Source organism: Mauremys mutica, chromosome 8, assembly GCF_020497125.1.
Source record: "Mauremys mutica isolate MM-2020 ecotype Southern chromosome 8, ASM2049712v1, whole genome shotgun sequence".
Taxonomy (NCBI): Eukaryota; Metazoa; Chordata; order Testudines; family Geoemydidae; genus Mauremys; species Mauremys mutica.
In genome coordinates, this window is record NC_059079.1 from 18,929,759 (window position 1) to 18,952,682 (window position 22,924).

Genomic DNA, 22,924 nt, shown 5'->3' on the forward strand with positions numbered 1-22,924 from the left:
AATCCTCAGGATGCAACCTTATGGCTATTTTCCTCAGTGTCTGCACCGGGGGGAGTCTTCCCCTGACTGGAATTGGGACTTTTAGGTCCCCTTTATGCTGCTCCCAGCCTTTTTTGTGTGGCATAAAGAAACCAGAGCAAAGATAAGGATCTCAGTCTTCTTTTCCAGACACATCTAGGGTGACCAGATGTCCCGATTTTATAGGGACAGTCCTGATATCTGGGACTTTTTTTCCATATGGGCCCCTATTAACCCCCATCCCCATCCTGATTTTTCACACCTGCTATCTGGTCACCCTAGACGCATCTGCTAAAGTATTTTTACTTAGGTTGTATGATGGGACTAGCCTAGAAGAAGATGCTCTGTTTTGAATTCTAGTGTCTTGCTGCCAAAGGTTTAACACTGATTCTTTCTTCAACTTTTTTAACTCTTTGAAAATGTGGGTGGGTCCACGCATGCAATTGTGAAAGCTTAATGCTAATGAAAAGTCCTGGCTGGTATCTCTAGAGACTGAGTCCTCTGTTTATATCCACAGTGATCAGCACAGCCAGTAAGAGTGCAAGCATCCACAGGCTGCTCCACTGCTGCATTTCAAATGTAGATGTGCAGGGCCACTTCAAAGAGAGAGCGGATAACCCATCCTCTGTGGCCATTCAGATCCTCTGTCCCTGTGCTGAGAGAGCTGTCAACAAATATAGGAAAAAAGCCATGCTATAATTTATAATTTTCACTTTCTCAGTAAAGATATTTGTTTCTTTTTGTACACTAACATTAACCCCTCAGCACCAAGACAAAGGGGGGTTAAAATGTTTTGCTTCTGATGTCAAGACAGCAAGTTTCCAGGCCTTCAGACTGATCACGCTCTTCGCATAGGAACACAAAGAGAAATAAGATCCATATGATGATACTCATTAAACTGTCTGTTGGCATATTAGTCATCAACAGTGACTGAGATCATCTGCTGCAAATAATGCCTCAGTCTCTACCCTATAAAGCAGGTCAAAGAAAACCCTAGCTTTATAGCAGGACCTTCAAATAAAGCTCCCCCAGACCCAAAAAACAAACAAAACAAAACTAGAAGAGCAATATATTCAGAACATAGTTACTGAAATTATAGAATAGCCTTATAAAAATGAGCTGAGATCTTAATTGCAAGTAGGTGTGTTGGTCATGGAGCTGATATGTACTAATATTTGAATAATGATATGTAATAATGATATGAATATTGTAATTGACCTGATCGGTGAGGTAAAGTTACTGTATGACTACAGAGGGTTATTAGAATTTCCTGTGTGAATGTATTATAGGGTTGCCAACCCTCCAGGATTGCCATGGAGCCTCCAGGAATTACAGACTAATCTTTAATAAGAGATTATGTCATGTGATAAAACCTCCAGGAATACCTCCAACCAAAATTGGCAACCCTAATGTATTGATCTAACTTAATAGGAAAGCCAGTCAAGTTCTAGAGAAGCAACCCCAAGCACGTGCTTAAAAGACAGTGGAGCAAGCAATTAGTTTTAAGGATCCTGTTCCAACTGGTTGCAAACCTAGTTTGACAAGCTTGGAGGCTGGAGCGCAAAAGAAGACTAAAGACTTAAAATGTCTCTGAGGCAGAAAAGGAGGCTTCACTCATCAGGAACTACCTGGTGAGACAGACAACAGAGAGTGAGAGACTCTCGGAGGGAATCTAAAGAAGTCAGGCCTTCCCAGCTCCAAGGAATGATAAGCCTTAGGGAAAAGATCAGGGGTGATGAAACTGGGGTGTCGCAGCACCCCCTGGCTTGAAGTGGTGTCCATCATATATAGGGTTTACAGTTTGGTTCAATGCCTTTCAACACCCCCACTGTAAAAATTGTTCCAACAGCACTGGAAAAGATAGATACAGGATGCCTATAGTTGTTTTCATTGTTTTTTAAGATATGTTTTCTCGGAAATGTCACCGTGCCTCAGTGGGTCACAGCTGAGAATACCAGATTCAGGACAAAATGCTGAGAAAAAAGGTAGACTCGCACCCAACTGGTGGTTATTCATCATTAGATATATCAAGCCAGTAACAAAAGTAAACTTCTGTCTCACCACACTACTTAGGAGGAAGTCAGTGATAGTCTCCTTAGGCATTCCAGCCTTTATCTCACCATCAATGAAAATCAATTTAATCAAATAGAGGGTCCTTCTGCTATTAAGAGATCAGCCACTTAGCCTGGTCAATATAAAACCCAGCTCTTACCCTATAATCATGCCACTGCCAATCCTTTAGTAACTAAAAGCTAAAGGTTTATTAAAAAAAAGAAAAGTTAAAAATGGTTAATAGATCATATACATACAGAAATTACAAAGTTCTTGTATCAGCTTTGTAACAGTGATGTTATAGACTTGTAGTCTCTCTGGTAACTTCTAAAAAATTGGAAGGTCCGCAGTCCATAGTTCAAGATGCTCCTTTTAGTTGTAAATCCACAGTCCAGAGAATTAGGGCCAGAAAGAGGAAAAATAGAGACATTTCAGAGGTCTTTTATATCCTTTGCGATGAGCCTGGAAATTCACTGGGTCAAACAGAGATCAGAAGCCTCCGTGGAAAATTATTGCTCTAAGATGGAGTACAGCAGTGGTCCCCAACCTTTTCGTCTGGTGGGCGCCAGACAAAGGACCATGGCGGCGGTGGAGTATCTGCCGAAATGCCGCCAAATTTCTGCGGCGTTTCGTCAGCGACGCCTCGTGATGACGTCACTTGCCGCTGACAAGCGACGGCATTGAGAGGCATCGCTGCTGAAACGCCGCAGAAATTCAGTGGCATTTCGGCGCATGCTCGACCGCTGGCAGGACGCGGGCGCATTTAGATGCCCGCGGGCACCGCGTTGAGGACCCCTGGAGTACAGGGTCACATGAGCATACCACATGTCCTTATATGCTTTGATGACTCTCTGTGGCAGTCATTGCCCATATCTGTGCTGAGCCATCCACAGGAAGGCTTATCTGGGCAGAATGAGTTTCTCCTATGGCCCATGGTTAGAGTGAAGTATTTTTAAAGGGCCATCCAGCTTGAATAGTCCTTTCACAAGGTGCTGGCTAGACTGGATATAAACTACCTTGTGGGAGTTACCCCAGGAACAAACACATTTTGAGATGCAGGTATGTAGTCAATATTCATAACTTTGGATACAGTGATGATACATGGCTTTAAAGAGTATAATCTTATTTAGCACTTCAGAACTTTTCCAGGGACCCCTTACATGACATACTTTATGCAAGATTTGTTGCAGTTGTCTAACAGCGGCAATATCAATGATATACATGGCCATATTTCAGTCTTACAGCATCACAAATGTCTTCACTCCAAGTAAGGAATACTTTAAGGAGGCTGTTTGATCAGTCTGTTAATTGCTGTCATTGCTTGCAGAGTGAACAGAAGTGCAGGATCTGGACGTAAGTCAGACTTGCTGAGATAAATCACATTTGATACTAGAGCTGTGCAAATAAGTGCATTTTCAGTTTGCTGGAAAAGCTCCTCCCAATTAATTAAAAGAAAATTTCAGCTCAAATGAATAGTTCATTTTCAAGAGGTTGACTTTTTTTAAAGTAAATTTGAAGTAAAAAAGTCAAAACAAAACAGATTTGGGGGGAATTGTTTGAGGATTGTTTTTTTTGAGTTAAATAATTTGGTGAATTCAGTACCAATTTATGAATTAGTTCAGTTGACTTGAATATAAATTTTTTTTGTGAGAAGTTTTTTCTGAAACATTTCACCCAGCTCTTGTTGATGCACAAAGAACTGCAACCCAGGGCCTGGTCTAACAATGGGAGAATCACATGATTCTACCCTGAGAGACAGCTGAATGCTAGAGCCCTGAATTCGAGAAAGGAGGCACTCAGAGACCAGGCGTACAATTAGGCTAGTAACTGTGGCACATGGACTATGCACATGGCAACATTAAATTGACCTACCTTTGTCACCAACAGTTATTTTTGCTTCTTAAATAGAAACCATAATTTAAACAGTTGGGTTAACAAGCTGTGTATGGTTGAAGAACACATGGATAACTGGAAAATAAATAAACAAAAGGGAATTCCTTCCTCAACCTCAAGCAATGTTTCTTGGAATATCAAAGCCCAAACATAGGCTACAAAATGGAAGATATGAGATGATGGTCACAGGAAAAATAGTGCAGGAAGCTTTAAATGATGTAGGATTAACTTTCTATTAGACTCAAATAACACTAGCTGCAACCTTGCTTTCACAAATAAGTATTCTTATAGATCTTTTAAAAAAATTAATTCAAATACTGTAACAAATAAGAAGATATGGATTTTTAAAAAATATGTACCAGTAGAGATTTAAACCTACTCATGCTAGTGTATATTAGTACTGCCATTATGGGACTGGTACTGCTCTTAAATTCTCTCTGCTGGAGAGAGAGAATTTAAAATCAATGCCCTGATGCTGGCTTAGTGAAAGTGGTACTTGGTAAAGAAAGGTGAGGAGTATGTGTCCTGCTTTAGACAAATATCACTTTAAAAGTCTGTGCAGCTGAACTTTTAGTTTCTCTGAACTGAGGAATTCAGATCCTTGTTTCTCTGTATCAGGATCCCTCCGCTCCTGTATATCCTTCATTCTCTTCTCTTTTGTGTCCATTTTCTGCCACCTAAGTGCCTTCTCACTTGCCACCATCCTTTCCTGTCTTAGCAGTCAGTTCCTCACCTCTGTCTACAAGCACCCTCCCAGAACTGCAGCATTTCCAGTGTATCAGGGATGTTTTGCCAAACTTATAAAAACGGACACAGTGTTTTTCTTTTAATTTGATGCATTATACGGATGAATTTTAAAGAATCGTTTAACTCTACAATTCTTCAGCACCTCAAGCAATTAGGAAATGAGATTGGAGACTTTCAAAATAAAATACAGAACTATATTACTGTCCATATATTTCAACCTCTCAAATAATTATCTCTGTCTTTTCAAAGACAGATATGACATTCTAACAGTTTTCCTCCCACTAAAGCCAGGGCTTGGGTGAGTTAATCTCAGAACGTGTAACTTCTATCAGAGAGAAATGGCATCCAAAATGAATCACTATTTTAGCCTTCTTCCAAATGGGAAGATCATAATGCAGACTCCCATTGCACCTCCTTCATTATATTACTTCTAATTCCCCTGAATTGCAAGTGGGACAGACTGACCCTGTTCACTAGAATTCCTAGGGTTCCCCTTCCCAATAGCTGACATATTCCCTGGGACAGTTGACAGGAGCAGAAGAGGAGCCTGTGGGCAGCAAATATCTGTAGATTATGTCCCTCCACTGCATATTTGTATTTTTCTCTTTTCTGCAATGGTCATTTAATGAAAAGAACTAGTCTTCAGTTTTTCCAGTCTCAAGCATAGTTACTCTACCATATCTAAAAATATTGCTTTCCTGCTGTGAAGGTATGAACCAAATAACTGTGCCAGAAGCAGGTGACAGTTTAGTGCTGCAGCAGAAAACCACATGGCCTGAGACCTTACCCCAGTCAGGACTAGCTGATTAAGTAACCTCGAAATGAAATAATCAGTAGAATGGAAGGTGAGTAGCTTAAAATACCTTCATACAGCTAATCTGTATGGTAGCTTTGGCATAGGCTTTGAAAAGGGAGCCACTTCCATGCCTGCTGGGCCTACCTCCAAGGTAAGGTGACCAGATGTCCTGATTTTATAGGGACAGTTCTGATATTTGGGGCTTTTTTTCTTATATGAGCACCTAATGCCCCTCACCCCCTGTCCCGATTTTTCAAACTTTCTATCTGGTCACCCTACTTCAAGGTAACCATGTGTCAAAACAGGTGTCTGTAGCAAAGTGGGTAAAATGAAAACCTTGCATTGTGTGTCATTACAGGTAAAACCTAACTGGGAGGAAGGACTTTTAATGGGTCTTGCATTTCCTATAGAACAAATAAGATGATCTTAATGTCAAGATAACATTAAATTGTTGTGAGGGGAAGGAGGCACAAACTGTAGCCGGTAAGTATTTGACAGGAGATTTCAAATTAAAAATACCTAGTTTGTGACCAGAAATAACATAAAAAGGGGAAAGGGGAAATCAAACAAATATGGATTTGCCTCAGCATGCTGTCTCCTGAGCAGGTTGCCTATCAAGTAAGGGAGTGGGGGGGAGTTTGATTAGAGAACGTGCTTCAACAATGGGCATTTCTTCAGGCTGTGAAGACACTGTCTCCAATGCCATTTTCTATTTTAGTCTTTCATTTCGTAAACCTTTTTTGCTAACCTTTATCATTTTATGCAGACTTTAGATAGTTAACCCATTGTGTAACTGAGCAGAACACTAGGTCTGAATATTTAGTCAAGTCAATCATTGAGGTCTATCTTGACTAAGAATACAGATCACTTTGCTAAACTATTTTTTCTTTCCAACCTTTAATCCATAGGGGATAAAGTTACGCTTGTGCAGTGAGATCTTTGTAGGTCTCACCTAGCTATTAACATACTCCGTTATGAAAGAAGTTGACCTTAACCCAAAAACCAGATATGGTATAAGCAGTGCCTTGCACTGAACAAATGTACAAAATCAAGGAAATTGAGTTGAGGTTGCCAAAGCAACTGTAAGTTTCCTTTATCCAACTGTGCCTGTGCTCAGCATCATACTTGGTGTATGTAAGATCATGCTGACCTGAGAATCTCTGCAGCCCTACATGATCAAACTCTTATGTAATATAGTCATTATGGAAAGATGCAATAAACATGTCTCAGAATGACTGACCCAGACCCAGAAGTAATTTTCTGTTTAATGGTGGTATTATTTTTTTAAAGTACAACTGCAGAGAACAATCACAACAGAAAAGGCCTGCCTGTAAATATATAGATTGCATCCCATATGCTCCTCAACAAAGAGTGGGGGAGGGGGAAATGAGCTTTGCAGTGTGCGTATGAAGTTAACAAATCTGGACCTACAGCAGGTGCGGTTTCCAAAACTGATGACCCCTCACACACAGTCCCCTACCAGCAGCTCCTTCTCCTTTAGATGTGGGGCCAAGATGTTTTGTATTCAGAATAGTTGTAATTATTTGCATAAAGGACAAATATATTAATTCCCCTATAACTTTCTAGTGCTATGTAAAGAGCTGTGTTATGAGAGCCGCCTCTTCCTCTCTTTTTTAGAATAGCTCTCTCGTGCCCACGTTCCTGCCTTAGGCAAAGCCTACAGTGTGTGGTTTCCAGAAGCAATAAAGAGATTTATTTTCCCTTTCTCAGTAGAGAACACCTGTCTCAGAAGTTTCACAGTGTAGTAGAGTCCATGGGCATATTCTCAAGCTCCACTGAATTACTCCTCAGAAAGGTGTTCTTCACTGTACTGATGTAACTTTAGCGCCCTTGTGGCCAAGATGGAGTCTGCTCTGCAGGCAGCTCTGGCCAAGAGAAGGCGCGCGCAGGAATGCAGCAGGAGAAATCCCTTCCACCCCAGGGGCACCTGTTCCAAACCCCCCTCCTCTGCCAGAGTGAACACACCCACCCACAGGAAAAGTACAATGGATATAAGAAAGGGAAATATTTATTTGCAGAGGGATGAGAGGAGAAAAACAACAAGGGGAAATATAGGGGGAGCAGTAAAACTGGTTTGTCGTCTATAGCCCAGTTCTCCAGTTTATTCAGATTCCTTTGAATTTTAGCTCTATCCACCAAAGTGTTTCCAACCCCCTCACCAGTTTTGTGTCGTCTACAAACCTGATCAGTATGCTCTCTATTCCTACATCCAGGTCATTAATAAAGACGTTAAATAACATCAGACCCAGAATAGATCCCTGTGGAATCCCCCTCAAGACCTCCTTCCAATCTGACATCATTCCATTTAATAGTTACCCTTTTTTTGTGGTGGTTTAACCAATTATGTATCCATTTAATGGTAGTTCTGCAAGCCTGCATTTCTCCAGCTTATTTATCAGAATGTCATGTGGGGCTGTGTCAAAAGCCTTGCTGAAGTCCAGGTATATTATGTCCGCTGCATTCCCCCTATCCACCAAACCACTTACTCTGTCAAAGAAGGAAATGAAGCTGGTTTGGCATGATTTATTCTTAGTAAATTCATGCTGACTCCTTAGTGCACTGTTGGAGATGTGGATTCAAAAGCTGATATTGGGTGGTTGTCTCTTTCTTTCTTTCTTTTTAAAGATTCATACCACATGTAGTATGTTATTGCTGCTTTTGTTTCACAAAATGACTACACAATATTTTATTTACCCCATAGAGTAACTTAATAAAATCAGGGTTCCAGTGTCCTCCCTATGTGCTAAGCAACTGTCTCGTTGGGGTCCCTGCACAAGTCCCCCCTCTCTCACACAAATATTGAAGGACTTTCTGGAACAAATTAAACCCTGCCTTGTGCCCTGAAGGTTGACAAACTCATTCTGTTGGATTACAAGGTGCAAATTCCATAGTTGCAATCCTTCAGTTTAAGAAGTCCTGCCACGTGGGCATCAGCAGCAAAAGGTCCTGAGCACATCTTAACTTTCATGGTGGGGCACTAAGGACAAGGCAGTCTCTCAAATACCTGGCAAAATCCATGTTCCATTGAGTCAATGGCAAAACTTCAACAGTAGGTGCCAGGATTTCAACCCCAAGTTCTAGACCTTTCAAGTTAGCACAAAACTTAGTGGCTCATATAGAGTAGTACTGAAGTATGGTAAATGCTGTTTCCTGTCGTCGGTAATGATGCTGTGTTTTTAAATGTTGAAACTAGGCTGATTTTTATACCACTGCAGTTCTTGAAATCTGTCACCGAGAGTACTAAGAAATGAACTTAATGTTTCATTTTGATGATAAAATCCAAGCCCAATGCTAGCCCATGTGATTTTGACATTATGCAGAGAAAACTAGTGTTTAGACATGCTTGTAACAGCAATTATCAACAAGTGTGCAGAATGTCACGGAATATTGAAATGAATTGCAACTCAAGGACACATTCAAAGTAAGCAGGGTAGAGAAAAATAAAGCATCAATCATGAGAATTGAAAACGAGCACTTTGGCTTGTAGAATGAACATAATAAAAGCATACCTTGGCTGGCTCTGGGCGTCGTTCTCTGCACTAATTTTTGTCATTTTAAATATGTAAAGATGAGATAAATTGAATTGGCTTCTGCAGAATCATTGTCAGGCCTTTCCTTACAGAAGAACATTATGTGACACACACAGAATATTTGAGAACTGGATATGAAGGAAACGGTATCAAGAAGGGTGAATAAGATGCTAGAGTCTTTGGCTATCTGACAGTAGGCAGGAGAAAAACATTTCATACAAAGAAAAGAGCAAGTGGAATTTTACTAAGGTTTGGGATTTCTCCTGCATGCCATTCACATCAATATCTGCACAAAAGGACCTGACCAACGGCCATTTTTTAGTTCTTGGTTTTGTCAGCTATAACATTATTCTTAATTCTCATATGTAAAATACCACAAATATGCACAGTGTTTTACAGCAGGGACTAAAAGAAAATGTTCATGCCCCAAAGGGGAGTTAGTGTAGTGGACGTTACCAGGTTGAGGGGAGAGGGAGCGTGCCTAAAGTTAGGCTCCTAGATCTATAGTCAGGCATATAAATTTGGCCAGGTTTTCAAAGGGAACTGTAGAGTGCTCAGCATTTTTGAAATCTGGCCTCGTATTTATATGCCTGAATATGGAATTAGGAGCCTACATTTTGGTTCCGATTTTTGACAATCTTAGCCTATCCATCTAAGAGACCTGGCAGTAGTATGCAATAGGAAATACAACTGGCTGTGTCCAGTTATGGCACATGTAGTGTGGGCTGTGACTTTACTACAGTACAGGTCTGTTTGTTGGAACCTGGGTTGTGCCTCCTTGTGTACGTTAGGGTTGCCACCTCTGAGATTCAAATAACCAGGACATCTGGGACAATCCTGAGCCCATAAAACTGGACAACTGGCAGTGTATATTGAGCACCCTTACAGATTTCCCAGGACAGCTACCTCGAAAAAGGGATGATCCTGGGAAAACCCAGAGAGGTTGGTGTGCGCACGCGTGTGTGTGTGTGTGTGTGTGTGTGTTACCTCAATGTCTGGTAAAGCTCTCAATACAAAGGCAGCAATATTTATTAGAATAATCCTGTAGTTATGGCACAGGACTGGAATCGCGAGATCTCCATTAAATTTCCAGCTCTGCCGCAGATTTCCTGTGTGATCTTGGGCAAGTCATTTGAACTGTGTACCAGTTTATCTTCTGTAAAATGAGTATAATAATTGTATACCTCACAGGAATACTGAGAGGTGCTTGGATACTAATTATTACAGAGACTCTCATAAGTACCTAAACAAGTTGACAGTCTGAATGAAGACATGAGGAGGAAGGATGGTGAATATTGGTGTAGGGACAGAAAAGACAATAGGATTATGTGATTGCTTAAGCTGGTAATAATGCCATTAAGAGTCATATATGATCAACTTTTTTGTGAATTAATTTTGAAGTCATCTATTCTTTTGTGTACATGATTCTGCATATGCACTAATGACTGATTTATTTTTACTGAAAATGTTTCAGGACTATTTTAATACCCAGGAAAGCAGCGTATAATTATGTCCCCATTCATTATGTGCTGTTGGATTTACCTTCAGTTACTCAGTTCCCAAAGGTGATCATTATCGTGTCATTTCCTGTTTACTGGCAATAGCTTAAGTATTTTTATATTCCTGTATGCTGATGGGAATGAATTAGTGTTCAATAGCCTTCTGCTACAGTGGTGTCCAAACATTTTTCAAATGTCAACCTAATTTTCTCTGAGGCAATCTCTGTATCAACACATGCGCTCCTATTTGCCATCCCATAACATTCTTGTGCAACTATAGCAATTACTTAGAAAAGTAAAGTTAGGGGGGAAGCAGAGCATATATTTTTACCTGTATTTTAAGGCATTTTAGGAGCTGGAAGTAAGGAGGAAGAGCTAACTCCATGTGACCAACTGCGTCTTCTTTTGACTACAGTGTGTGAATCTTTGCTCTTCTCAACACTGATTAACACTGATGCACGTATGCACTATGTATGATACTACAGACAATACACCAGATACGTAATTGTCTAAAATTGTTACTATACGAATAAAAATAAATATGCAATTTCTCTATTATATCTTAGTAAAATATAACTAGTACTTAATTAGTGGAATACCCAGCATTTCAGTCTTTGCTGATTAAAAATACCAATCCTCAATGAATGTTTCCATGCTAACACATTGCATTATCCTAAAATAAATGTGCCTGTTTTGCATTAATGTAGTGAAATGTTTAAATTTAATTCCTGAAACTTTGAAAAAAATCTGCCATTTCAAAAAATCTATTATGAAAACTGGTGGAGAGTTTTGACTGAAATTAACATTTATTGAAAACAAAAACATTATTTTTGTTTCCCACTAGAAGTCAAGTATATACCTGATATTCTCTTGATTTAATTGGTGTTAGCAACTACAAATAATAAAAGGAAAAAGGGAATTGGTTATAGGGATCAGTTTTCAAAACAATTAACCTCTATACTGAGCTGTTTTACACACTAAGGGTATGGATAATTTTCATACAAGGATATGTGTTGTCTCCACATCTAAGCCAGCATAGGTATATTGGAGCATGGTTTGATAGTGTTCCTTGTAGAAAAGAAATGGGTCTGTTAGGATGATTCTTTTTGCTGCTACTGGATCTAGGCAAAACCTTTCTAATTCCCTAACTAAACTCAGTTTGTGCTGTCTGGAGTCACCAAACAAGGTCTCTGAGTTGTGGCATAGACCATGACCACTGATTGCACTACAGGTTTGACCAACAATGTACTTCATCAGAGCCTGAATGATACACAGATAGTGACTTCCAGCTGAGACCAGATTTAACACAGGTCAGGCTCATTTGGCCAAGGAGAAGGATCCTTGGCCCAACTAGTAGATCAGCTAATTTGGAACCTGACCTAATGCAGGAGTGTGGAGGATAACATACATACAGAGAGTGCAGCTGCCAGATGGGGGATTCAGCTAATTGGCAGTTTGCTATAGTACCTAGCCATCACTTTAAAAGCTGCTGCCTGAAGATTAAAGTGGTCTCAGGAAGTGTCAAGTCTGTCATTGCCCAAGGATGGAATTTCATTACTTAGTATTTTTTTTAAAAGTGTTTGGGACTGGGACAGCTCATTAAAATACATTTATGATGCCAGGACTTCCTTTGTGAAAGGCAGGGAAGCATTTCAATATTAGTTAGTAGAAGCAGGGTAGATGCCCAGGTGAAAAGATAGTCCTGCAGTGCCTTTTTCAACCATAGAGAGGCCCACTGGGAATAGACTGTCACCAGTGACCAAGCAGAGGCTGGCATTGCATGGTATTAGCAAGCATCAGGACTGCCCAAGCCATGAGTTATAAACTCTAAATAAACCCATGAAACTTATTTTCAGCCTGAAATGTCACAAAATCTATTCCCAGTGCACTTCTGCAACACGATCATTACAGCACCATTGTGAGTAGCAGTCAGCCCTGAAAAGAGTAAGAAATTCACAGGAAAATACTCCAAGGCTGTGATATCACAGCTGCCATTTTGTAGAACGTTGCTTGTGCTATCACCAGGCACATTATCCCCTTTCTCCTAACAACAAAAATAATCCACATCAGCAGAGTTGTCAGTTATTGCCTTGATCTGTGACTGGGTGTTTCAGACCAGTTAAAGTTAGTCTTCTGCCCTTGCTGCTTCTGTGATGTCTGATACCACTCTGCATAATGCTACTGGGCAAAGGGCATAGACTGTATCTTTAAATACTAAACAGGGGTAAAGCGAACTTAATGTCCCATAAAAGAGAAGTATCAGTGCAAAAGTTGACTAAGCACTACTAGTTGCTCTAGGGTTTTTTTTAGTGCCAAATACAAATTTGGCTAAGGGTGGGACATCACTGTATATCATTAATATCTTGGAATTGGAACTGGGACTCCATACATGTGTGATACCTTTAAAGGTGAGTCAAACATGAGTGATGTGGAAGAAACATCAGTTTTAGCCTGATGATCTTAGAGAAAATATTCATAAACAGTACATCCTTCCATGAAGATTACCCCTGTAATGCTGAAGAGGTCAGTATTTGCATGGATTAACTGTTTTGTAATTCCTGACTGATGTATTAAAGCAGCCACTGAGGTGCTTTATTTCTGCATTTAAACTTCCAAACTAAAGTTTATCTTGTGAAACAGGCTTGAAATTCTTTGTTCAGGATTGAGTCTGGCTTTAGGATGTTTCAGGCCTCCAGTGAAGTTATTTTTTGGGGAGGTGAGGCTGTCCCTCAGTTTCTTTACTCCCTTTCTTCTCTGGAGTTGGTACCATGTATTATGATCCTAAGGTAATGAAGCAACTCATCAGTGTGCTGAGACATCCCACATACTTGGTGATGCTCTCTATCTTGAGGGTGGCCCTCTGCCCACAAATACAGGTTTTGCAGGTCCCAAAAGCTTGCTCCATTCACGATGGTTAATTCCCTGTGCTCCTCATCATACTTTCTTTTAGGCTTTGTGTTCTAATCCCCATCACCATTAACACTATACTGACAGGCCAAGTTTCTTGATATAAAATAGAATATAAAACTTTTTAATTGTATAAGTATTCATTTTAGTCTTCCCAGGCTCCTGGAGACTTCTGATACACATTGGGTATGTTCAGTCACACACATCACATGTGTTAGTATTAGCACTCAAGGAGACTAATTTAATTCACATATTAGCAACCTGCAGCTAGATTCAAAAGAGCACAGTACATTGAGTGCTGAGATCTTCTGAAAATCTATCCAGAAGTGTTGTCATGGGAACTGCGGGGTGTTAGTACTTTTGAAAATCTGTCCCATAAAACTATAGAAGAGGCGTTTCAGATAACCATCTTTTTAGATGTGGTCTCTGCTGACCACCTTTCACCCCATCAATGGCCTGTTTGCTAATGCAACTACAGTGACTTTTCAGTAAAAGTAACAGACGGTAGGTATTTAGGTATCCTAACTCTTTAATTCAGTGTGTTTCATCTTCTTTAAAACAATAATTTGGACTATCGCCCGTTTTGATCTTTTCATCTCTTCCCATCCATTCTTTTCCCTTTACCTGCACATGCTTCCCTATTCCATAATCACTGGTTCCCTTTTCATGCTGCCTGTTTTTTCTCTCTCCTGCTGCTCCTTTTGTTGGTGGACTCTGGTGACTCCTGGCTCCTGTATCTCTGGGACTGTTGATCATGGATGGCACCTCCAGTCATGCTGGTGGAATTTGCACCTTCTAATCCAAGGTTGCACCTTCTAATCCAATATTGCATGATCTGGTATGTCATTTAGTGCCAACTACTCTCCTTTGTTTACAGCTGTTTTTACAGGAGTTTGTACTCTGAGCCACCATCCCACCAGCATGACTGGAGGTGCCATGCATGATCAAGTGCTCCATATATCACCAGATGTTCCAGTATAAGAACCACTAGTTTAACAAATCCATGGCCACCAAGCATAGGCGCTGAGTTTTTCTTTTCCTCGGGGGATGCTCCACCCTGAGGCCCCGCCCTTGCTCTGCCTCTTTCTGTCCTGCTCTGCCCCTGCCCACTTGCTGCTTTCCCCCTCCCCAAGTCCCTCCCCCAGCCACCAAACAGCTGATGGGGGTGCTGTCAAACAGATGTGGCTGGTGGATGCTTAGCACCCACTAGTTTTTTTTTCTGTGGGTGCTCCAGCCCTGGAGCACCCAAGAGTTGGTGCCTATGCCACAAAGAACTTCATAGTTGTAACTGCTGCATATCATGGCTAGTCAGAACTTTAAATATACAGGCCACCAACCACATGAGCTAAAGGAAAATCTCTCCTAGAATATATGATCTGTAAGACAGCTGAACAATTCTGATGCTAACCTTGCCATTATTCCCATCTCAGAATGGATGAGTATTTTTTTGCATGTTCTTAAACACCAGTTTCATATACACATAAATCATATTAAATAGGGAGGCTATATCACATATTACTTACTGACTTCGCAATAGAGGATTGAAAGACAAAAGGCCTCAACTTGCACAGTCAAGCTATAAATCTCACATTTTAGCAAATGAATTTTGAGTAATGTGCCTGAGAGCCAGATGGCCACATTTGTAAGACAGTGGGTTGAAAAATACCAGCTTAACCTGCTGACAGCAGTGGTCAAAATCTTGCAGTCCTTCAAAACTCTTGTTTGAAGTTTTGAGATTGTGTGTAAGGACTGAATGAGGACCTTGTGTTTGGCCCATCGAAAATAGGAGAGATTTTGTTAGATCTGAAAAGTAGTTTGAGATATGACATAATATAAATAATGTAGGGAGCAGAATTCAGACTGGGAGATCTAAATAGCCTTCTATAGCCCTCCTTATCTATGGATCAGATCTGGAAACCCTAAAACTGCTTTTGCTCTATCCTGACTCAGAATTCATTGAAGTAAATGAGAATTAGTACTAAGTACACTTAGCCAAATCCTGAAGTCATTAGTGTATCTATGATCACGCTTCACAGCTGCTATTATTTTTGGTACTTGGAATGGGCTGTTTATATTTTGGAAAGATTATCTTAAAGCAAACGAATGGCAAAGATTACCCTCAGAGCAGAAATACTGAATGGCTCTTGTTTTGAATGACAGAGACTAAGATGTGTGCCGTAATCTAGATTCCAGAAGGGAGCCTGGCATGCGGATGCTTGAATACATGAGAAAGGTGTTTAGTTAGATAGGAAGGGACCACGTGAGGTGTAAGTTTCTCTGCAACAGGTTTGACTAGGATTTCAGTGCTCCAAACAAGCACTTGTAACTGCTTTCTCTGCTTCACCCCTCAATCCTCTGGTAGCAGTTGCTGTTACAGCACCCTTTTCCCAGCAAGCTGAGCAGATTGCACAGGCACTGCTTTGTAGATATCCCATCAGGGAATATTCAAGGAGCAAGGTGAAGGAGCACTTTGTGTCTAGGGGTGGAATGAAGGGTATCATTGTAGCAACAGAAGTCTGAGTACAAGAGGGTCGAAATTATTCCCTACCTAAAGTATCCTTCATACAATGTGGCAGGTTGGATTCACAAACTTGGTTTTTTTGGTTGTTTTCTTTGATGACTAATTTACATTCTATAATACTTATAATACAAGTATCTACTGTGCTTAATTTGTGCCAGGGCTGAGCCCCGACACCTCTAGGCTTGGCAGTTCATAGTCCTGGCACCTCTGGGCTTCCTGCATCAGTTATGAATGTAAAAAAAATTCCTTGAGCCCCGGCATCTCTATCAGTACAGATTAAGCACTGACCATACAGAATTATATATATATTTTGAGGCAGACCCACCTCTACACACACACACACACAATGTTACTACGGATATATGAAGAGCATGATGTTGGTAGAAGTATTGTGTGCTCTTCTGAACTTTTGATACAAGCTAGTTTGTAAGCTAGTTTGAGCATTTTACTCCTTAAAATGTAGTTCAGTGGTCTAATAATCTGCCTTGGTGCACTGCATTTTTTTAATGAAATTGTCTGTCTTAATACAAAAAATTAATATGATTAAAACTATTGACCATAATTACTGAGTGACATGTGATGTTCAATAAATATGGAATAAAGTAATAGATATTTTTAGATGAACTGGTAAAAGGTATGAGATTATGTATTAGCTATAAAGCCCTATCTATTTTTAATTACAACTGCTAATGGAGCATGTGATTTTAGCATTACTTATTTTAGGATAGTAAAATAAAGTAATATCTTTATTTTAGCATTACTTATTTTAGGATGATAGTAATATCTCCCTCTGAGTCATCTTCATTTTGTTCACAGGATTGAAAAAGCGTACAAGGAAGGCCTTTGGAATACGGAAGAAGGAAAAGGACACTGATTCCACGTAAGTCTGTGCAATACAACTTAATGTATTTGTGAATGACTAAAATGTTTATACCAGGACACTGTAGAAGTGCTATATACACTTGACATATGTTGTATACATTACTATTCAAAAGTGGCAGTGCGATATTCAACAATACATTTTAAAATTGTCCTTTAGTTGGCACAAGAACAAATGGGTATAATCTGGCCATGAATAAATTTAGGCTGGAAATCCAGAAGAAGGTTTGAGGTTCCAGAACGGCCTTTCACTAGGAATAGTGGGGTAAAGCAACTTACTTGAAGGTGGACCTGGACAAATTTATGAACAAGGATTATGTGGCAGGATTGCCTGCAGTAGCAAGAGACTCAAGGAACCAGGAGATCCATTCTAATCCTGTGTCCTACGTTCATATTAATCTAGTAGCCAAATGAACATGATGCTTGTTTCCATCTAATGTTGTAGGGACAATTTAGTTTCATGCACATTTCCAAATAGTGACAGTGATGGTGTGCAAATTAGAGGAATATTACTGTGGTGAGTGTCTCTGTCTAAACTACCAACTTGCATGTGGTCTGCTGAGAATCGTCTTTAGATGCACCATCCATTTAAATATGCTCTTTTAACAGGTCAAGGCCAGTCCTTGGAGTAGTAAAACACTCAACTGGCTTTGTGTTTATGTGCTTTCAGAAGTAGTTATCTCTCAGGGAGAGAATCAAGGTGATGTTTCATTGCTGGGAGTAGATGATGATCATGCATAATAGGATTACCAGTTCTTAAGGGTTCTTGCTGTTAAGCTGGCTTGTTCTAAGTACTGTTTTCATGGAAACATTCAATTTCTGAAGTCACTTAGGGGAAGTGGCATTTATTTTAGTGTACTCCTTTTCAAGTATATGATTTTGTCCTAATGCTGCAACATGCTGTAGGGTTCTTTGGTAAGGGATATACCATTATAATAAGTGTATTTTGGAAAAGTTATAATTGAAAACATACGTTGTTCAAGTAGAATCATAAATGAAAGAGGAACAGAAGAAGACTACAGAAAATGTCACCTGCTGTACAATTGAGCATAAAGCAACCTCTGGAGGAGTGATACACCTATGGAAGAAAGTGTGGGTGGGTGAGGGTAGGGAATTATGGCTTCTCAGATGTGCTTAGCTTTTGACAATGGAGAAATCCATATCTTTTTGCCCAGATAAAATGTGCCACATAAGGTTGCTACCTCTGAGGTACAAAAAATAAGGAACATCTGGGATATTCCTGAGCCCATAAAATTGGACAGCTGGCCATGTGTACTGAACATCCTTGCAGACTTCCCAGGACAGTCACCTCAAAAAAGGGATGATCCTGGGAAAACCTGGATGGGTGGCAACACTAATACCACAATCATGTGGTTGCTAAATTGCCTAATACCGATGTGACCATCACTGGAGCTCTGTGAACATATCCAGCATTTCCTGGACAGATTGTGCTTTTGATTACAACATCCTCCCTCTGACTTCCACCTAGTGAGGACCATTTTAATCTGCAGTTGAGGTGCCATAGGAACCCTGTTGCTGAAATCTGCCCAGCAGATGCACTGATTCAATGCATCCCCAGCTACCCTGACTACGTCCCCTTTTTAGTCACTATTGTATCTTTAGGTGATGCTGACCAGCTTCCCTTCCCTTTGATGAAAAGGAGGTTATGGATAATTAGCGTCCTGGTGTAGCCCTTTGAACAGTCTTTCCAGAAAACAGCTGACAGAATCTAGCCCCTTGTTTGCAACAAAATTTCTATAGGTAGTTAGAGGGCTCTGTGCTGCTTCTGCTTTTGCCAGTTCTCCACTTCTGCTTGATGTTGCTGTGTCACTGAGATGCACATCGAAATGAGGCTAGTTGTAGGATTTTGCTGCCATAGGCAAAGTGGAGAATAATAAATATGTTGTTTCCAATTACATTTTAATGCCACAGGCAATGGCCTCTTCTGCCTTCAAAAAGAGGAGGTGAAGTTCCCGTACATCTTCATCAGTAACCTGAAAATACCTGTGCAAGCCGTTAATCCCTGGAAATTTGTGCTTCAAGCAGAGCGAAAAGGCCTGTAATAAATAAATAAAAGAAAATTGGGCCATTGCATCAGCAAAATGGTGGTAACTGTTATATTGCAACCTTTGCTTGTGAATGGGTTGCTTAGCAACAGATACCACAGACTCAAACAACTACTTAAACTCATTGAAATTGACTAGGGAACAGCATGTGAGCCCCTGAGCTGTCTCAAATAACAGCTATGAGGCAGGTGAGTAGGGTGACCAGATGTCCCGATTTTTATAGGGACAGTTTCGATTTTGGGGGGCTTTTTCTTATATAGGCTCCTATTACCCACCACCCCCTGTCCTGATTTTTTACACTTGCTGTCTGGTCACCCCAAAGATGAGGCAAGTTGAGAAGAGATGGGATGAAGGCAAAGAGATGGGGAGGTAGATGACAATAGTGAGAAGGGGAAGGGAACAGACAGATAAAACTAAAGAACTGGGAAAAAAGCAAGTAGCCATGAGATGGTAGAGGTGGGCTGGGATGGGTAGAACAGAAATGAAAGGAAAAGGCAGTGAATAAAAAGTGGATTGGAGTCAGAAATAAGAAAATCATATGAAAAATGGTAGAAGGGTGGTTTAAAAACACAGAGAACCTAAAAAACCAAACCAAATGTGGAGTGATTTAGTAAGAGAACATGAGATGCATACTTAAATGCCTATTTGTCAGCCAGCCCAACTACAAAGACACCCACATAGGTCATATGTAGTTTCATTTATAATTTATCATAAAGATACAGGAAACAAAGACTATAAATATTTTTTGCTTAAAGAAAATCAATGAAACCAACATCTAGTTACTACATTGTATCTAACCAGTTGCACAACATAATTCGAGCAATTAATTTCAAATGATGTGTTTTTATAGAGGCTGTAGGAACGCTGATGAAAGAGTTAAGATAATGAATCCTGAAGAGGCTGTTTTTGATAATGAGCTGGTAGGAGAGACTATATTAGGGAAAACACTTAATTAGCAAGCTACGGAGGTGGCTTATCTTCCTGTTTTGATGGGGTGGGTGGGGTGATTTTTTTTTCTTTTGTGGGGTGGGGAGGAGGATGAGGGTGCCATAGCATAGAAGTTAGTAGGATGGAAACAATGGCAACCATAAGCAGTAATTATGCTAATGTGTCCATTGTAAAACCTGGTAGTGCTAATACTTGAGCAAAAGGAGAATACTTATTAGCTTGTAGCTGCAGAACCACAAATATCTGCTTCCTCAGCCTCCAACCACTAGAAAATGTGGGACTACATCTTTTGTCATTCACTACTCTCCTCTTCCTCCCTTCCTTTGAGTTTGTCTACCAGTCTAGCCTCTATTTCATTACGCATGCATGAGGCCCTGCCCTCTATAAAATCCACCCCAAAATGAGATATTACAAGTGTTCTCACGCTCTGCCTTTCCTTTCCTTTCCATGGGTTGGCTGACTCCCATGCATGGAGCCATAGGAATGTCCTACTGCCATTGTGGCAGTTATTGGCATTTTTTTTAAACCATGCTTGTTGTAAGTGTAATGAGTACTTTTTGGCTCACAGTGCAGAGACAGCATAGCATGGGAGTGGAAGACGCACTTATTTGTCAGTCTCATTGTAATGGGGCTGGCACCCACCTCTCGCGAGTGCCCCCTTCTGATTGGGCGTGTCTGCGTTCTTTTGGTCTGGAGACCCCTTTCAGAGGTTCTCAGGTGGGTTTTCAGTGACTCAGCCCTCCGGCCGAGTCACACTGTCTGGACGTTAGCCAGCACAAACTCCTTCTGCGGTGTATATAGTCCACAGGGGCCTATCTCAGTACCCCTCTGGAGATTTCTCCATCTAGCCTTCCTTGGGCTTTAGTCTTTAAATAGTCCAGTCCTGATATGGGGCAGTATCCCCAGGGTTCCTCCCCGGAGACACTATCTTTCTATAGCCCTCCCCAGCCTCAGTCCTTACTCAGTCCCTAGCAGCCAGCTAGGTCTTGGTCCCCCAGTCCCTGCCAGCAGACTCAGCTGTCCATTCTTCTCCTGGGCCCTGATTGGCTGCTTCTTCTGCAGCCACTCTAGCCTCTCCACTGCTCCTTTCCTGGGATGGGTGTGGCAGAACCCTGAGGCCTCCAGCAGGGGGCTTTTAGGCCTGGTCCACCCCATCACACTGATGCAGTTCTAGACACTAGGGTACATTCTCTACTTCTTGGCAGCTGTTATAGAAAAAACATAACCCTTTTGACAGAAAATTTAGGGCAAGGAGAAGGGCTCTCTATAGAGTCAGTAACAGGCCTCCCGTACTTAGTCATATACTTACTATTACGGACAATCATATCTGAAGGCCCAAAATCAGTCTAGCTAGCTAGGGTCTGACATTGGTGCCCTTCACCATAGTGTCTGAGCTCTTGAGTAAAAAATTACAACAATGAGAGGGGTAGTAGTGAGATCAAGTATTCCTTATAGACATTAACTAACAGTTGAGTTTCTCCAGCTGAAGAGGCTCTGAAGATTCTAATTATGTCTGTAACTGCTTTGAAAACATATCACCAATGGGCTTGTGCAAGGAACGTCAGTGAAAACTTGGGTGAAGATGACAACTCAAAATAGGCAACTTTAGTATTAACTAAGTTCAGCAGTGCTTTAGTAATCCAATTTGCTTTATCATGCTAGTTTTTTCTGTAATTATAATCAAGGATTAATGGAATTAAATATATATTTATAGCTAGATTTATTATAAAAGAATCTTGTTAACATTTCTTAAACTTAACTGTGGATTGCAAAGGGATAATTAGCTCAGTCTGCAAGAGCACAGGTAACAGTGCACCGGGGACCAAGAGCAGGTGGCTTGACCTTGGCTGCATATGCTCAAATAAGGAGGAAAGTGGAGATGTCAATCAACTCCAAAGTTTCAAAAAGGGAATGAAGCCATAAAAAGGGACAAACTCAATAAAGTACAGGTGTGGAGAGGAGAGGAAACTGAACTGATTGCAATATTTTAAGCTGAGGACAGAAAGGATACAGGAATCTATTTGCTGTATTGACATTGCTGTTAGTGTAGCCTATTATTTTATTTAAAGTGAATTTTGTAATGTGTGGTAGTGGGTTTGGCTCTGGCGGCTACAGTTTCAAGCTTAACAGAGTGAAAGTCACCTCTGCTACTTGCTTCAGAGTTAGTCTGTCTAGGAACACATAAAGACCCAAAGTAGTGACCACACATACATTCACAAGGACAAGGTCTAGACAGTTTTACAAGTTTTATTAAAGTTATGATCATCCAAGCATATAGACATTCTATACAGACCTATGCACAAGTAACAAATATAGTTATACACACATCCTTAACAACAGTGTTAGGGTCTGATGGGTCTCTCATGGCTTGATCATCAGTAGAGGGATGGTTCCTGCTGGAGTCTCTCAGAGGGAGCTCAATTTTCCTGTTCTGGGCATCCCCTTTTTATAATGTGATTTGGTGTATACCTGCATTCTGTGCATGTCCATGAAAGTGCCAACCCTCTTATTGGTTTGTGTCCCCTCGAAACGTAAGGGACCCCAGTTTTCTATAGACTGTGTAAGTTCCCTTTATTCTCATTAGCATTGACGCACAACCTGTATTCTGTAGTTTAAGACACATGTCAGAGACAGACAGTATTTTATGATCTAATATTAATCTTCTGGGTAATTGTCAGGGGCGGCTCCAGGCACCAGTGCAGCAAGTGCATGCCTGGGACGGCCTGCTGATCATTCGTAGGGCGGCAGGCAGGCGGCTTTCGGCAGCGCGCCTGCGGGAGGTCCACCAGTCCCACGGCTTTGGCGGCAATTCGGCGGCGGGTACACCGAAGGTGCAGCACCAGTGGACCTCCCGTAGGCACGCGGCCGAAAGCCGCCTGACTGCCGTGCTTAGGGCAGCAAAAAACATCGAGCCGCCACTGGTAATTGTTTGTAATCTTACCAGTTGGTACCTCTTTTCCCATAATCCTAGAGCATTGGGTTATTTCCCGGTCACTTATGTCATCATTTCTTGTCTCCAAGGCCTAAAATATCTAAGCTAAATTCTT

At 40.8% G+C, this 22,924-nt stretch overlaps 1 protein-coding gene across 3 annotated transcripts in view; it reads left to right on the forward strand.

Annotated features, from left to right (window-relative positions):
- The window catches only part of SGIP1 (SH3GL interacting endocytic adaptor 1), a 150,530-nt gene that overhangs the window by 40,842 nt on the left and 86,764 nt on the right, over positions 1–22,924 (forward strand). For all 3 annotated transcript variants that reach the window (XM_045028904.1, XM_045028905.1, XM_045028906.1), the window contains one exon: positions 16,801–16,864. In XM_045028904.1, coding sequence (XP_044884839.1) covers positions 16,801–16,864 — 64 coding nt within the window. The remainder of the gene's footprint in view (positions 1–16,800; positions 16,865–22,924) is intronic.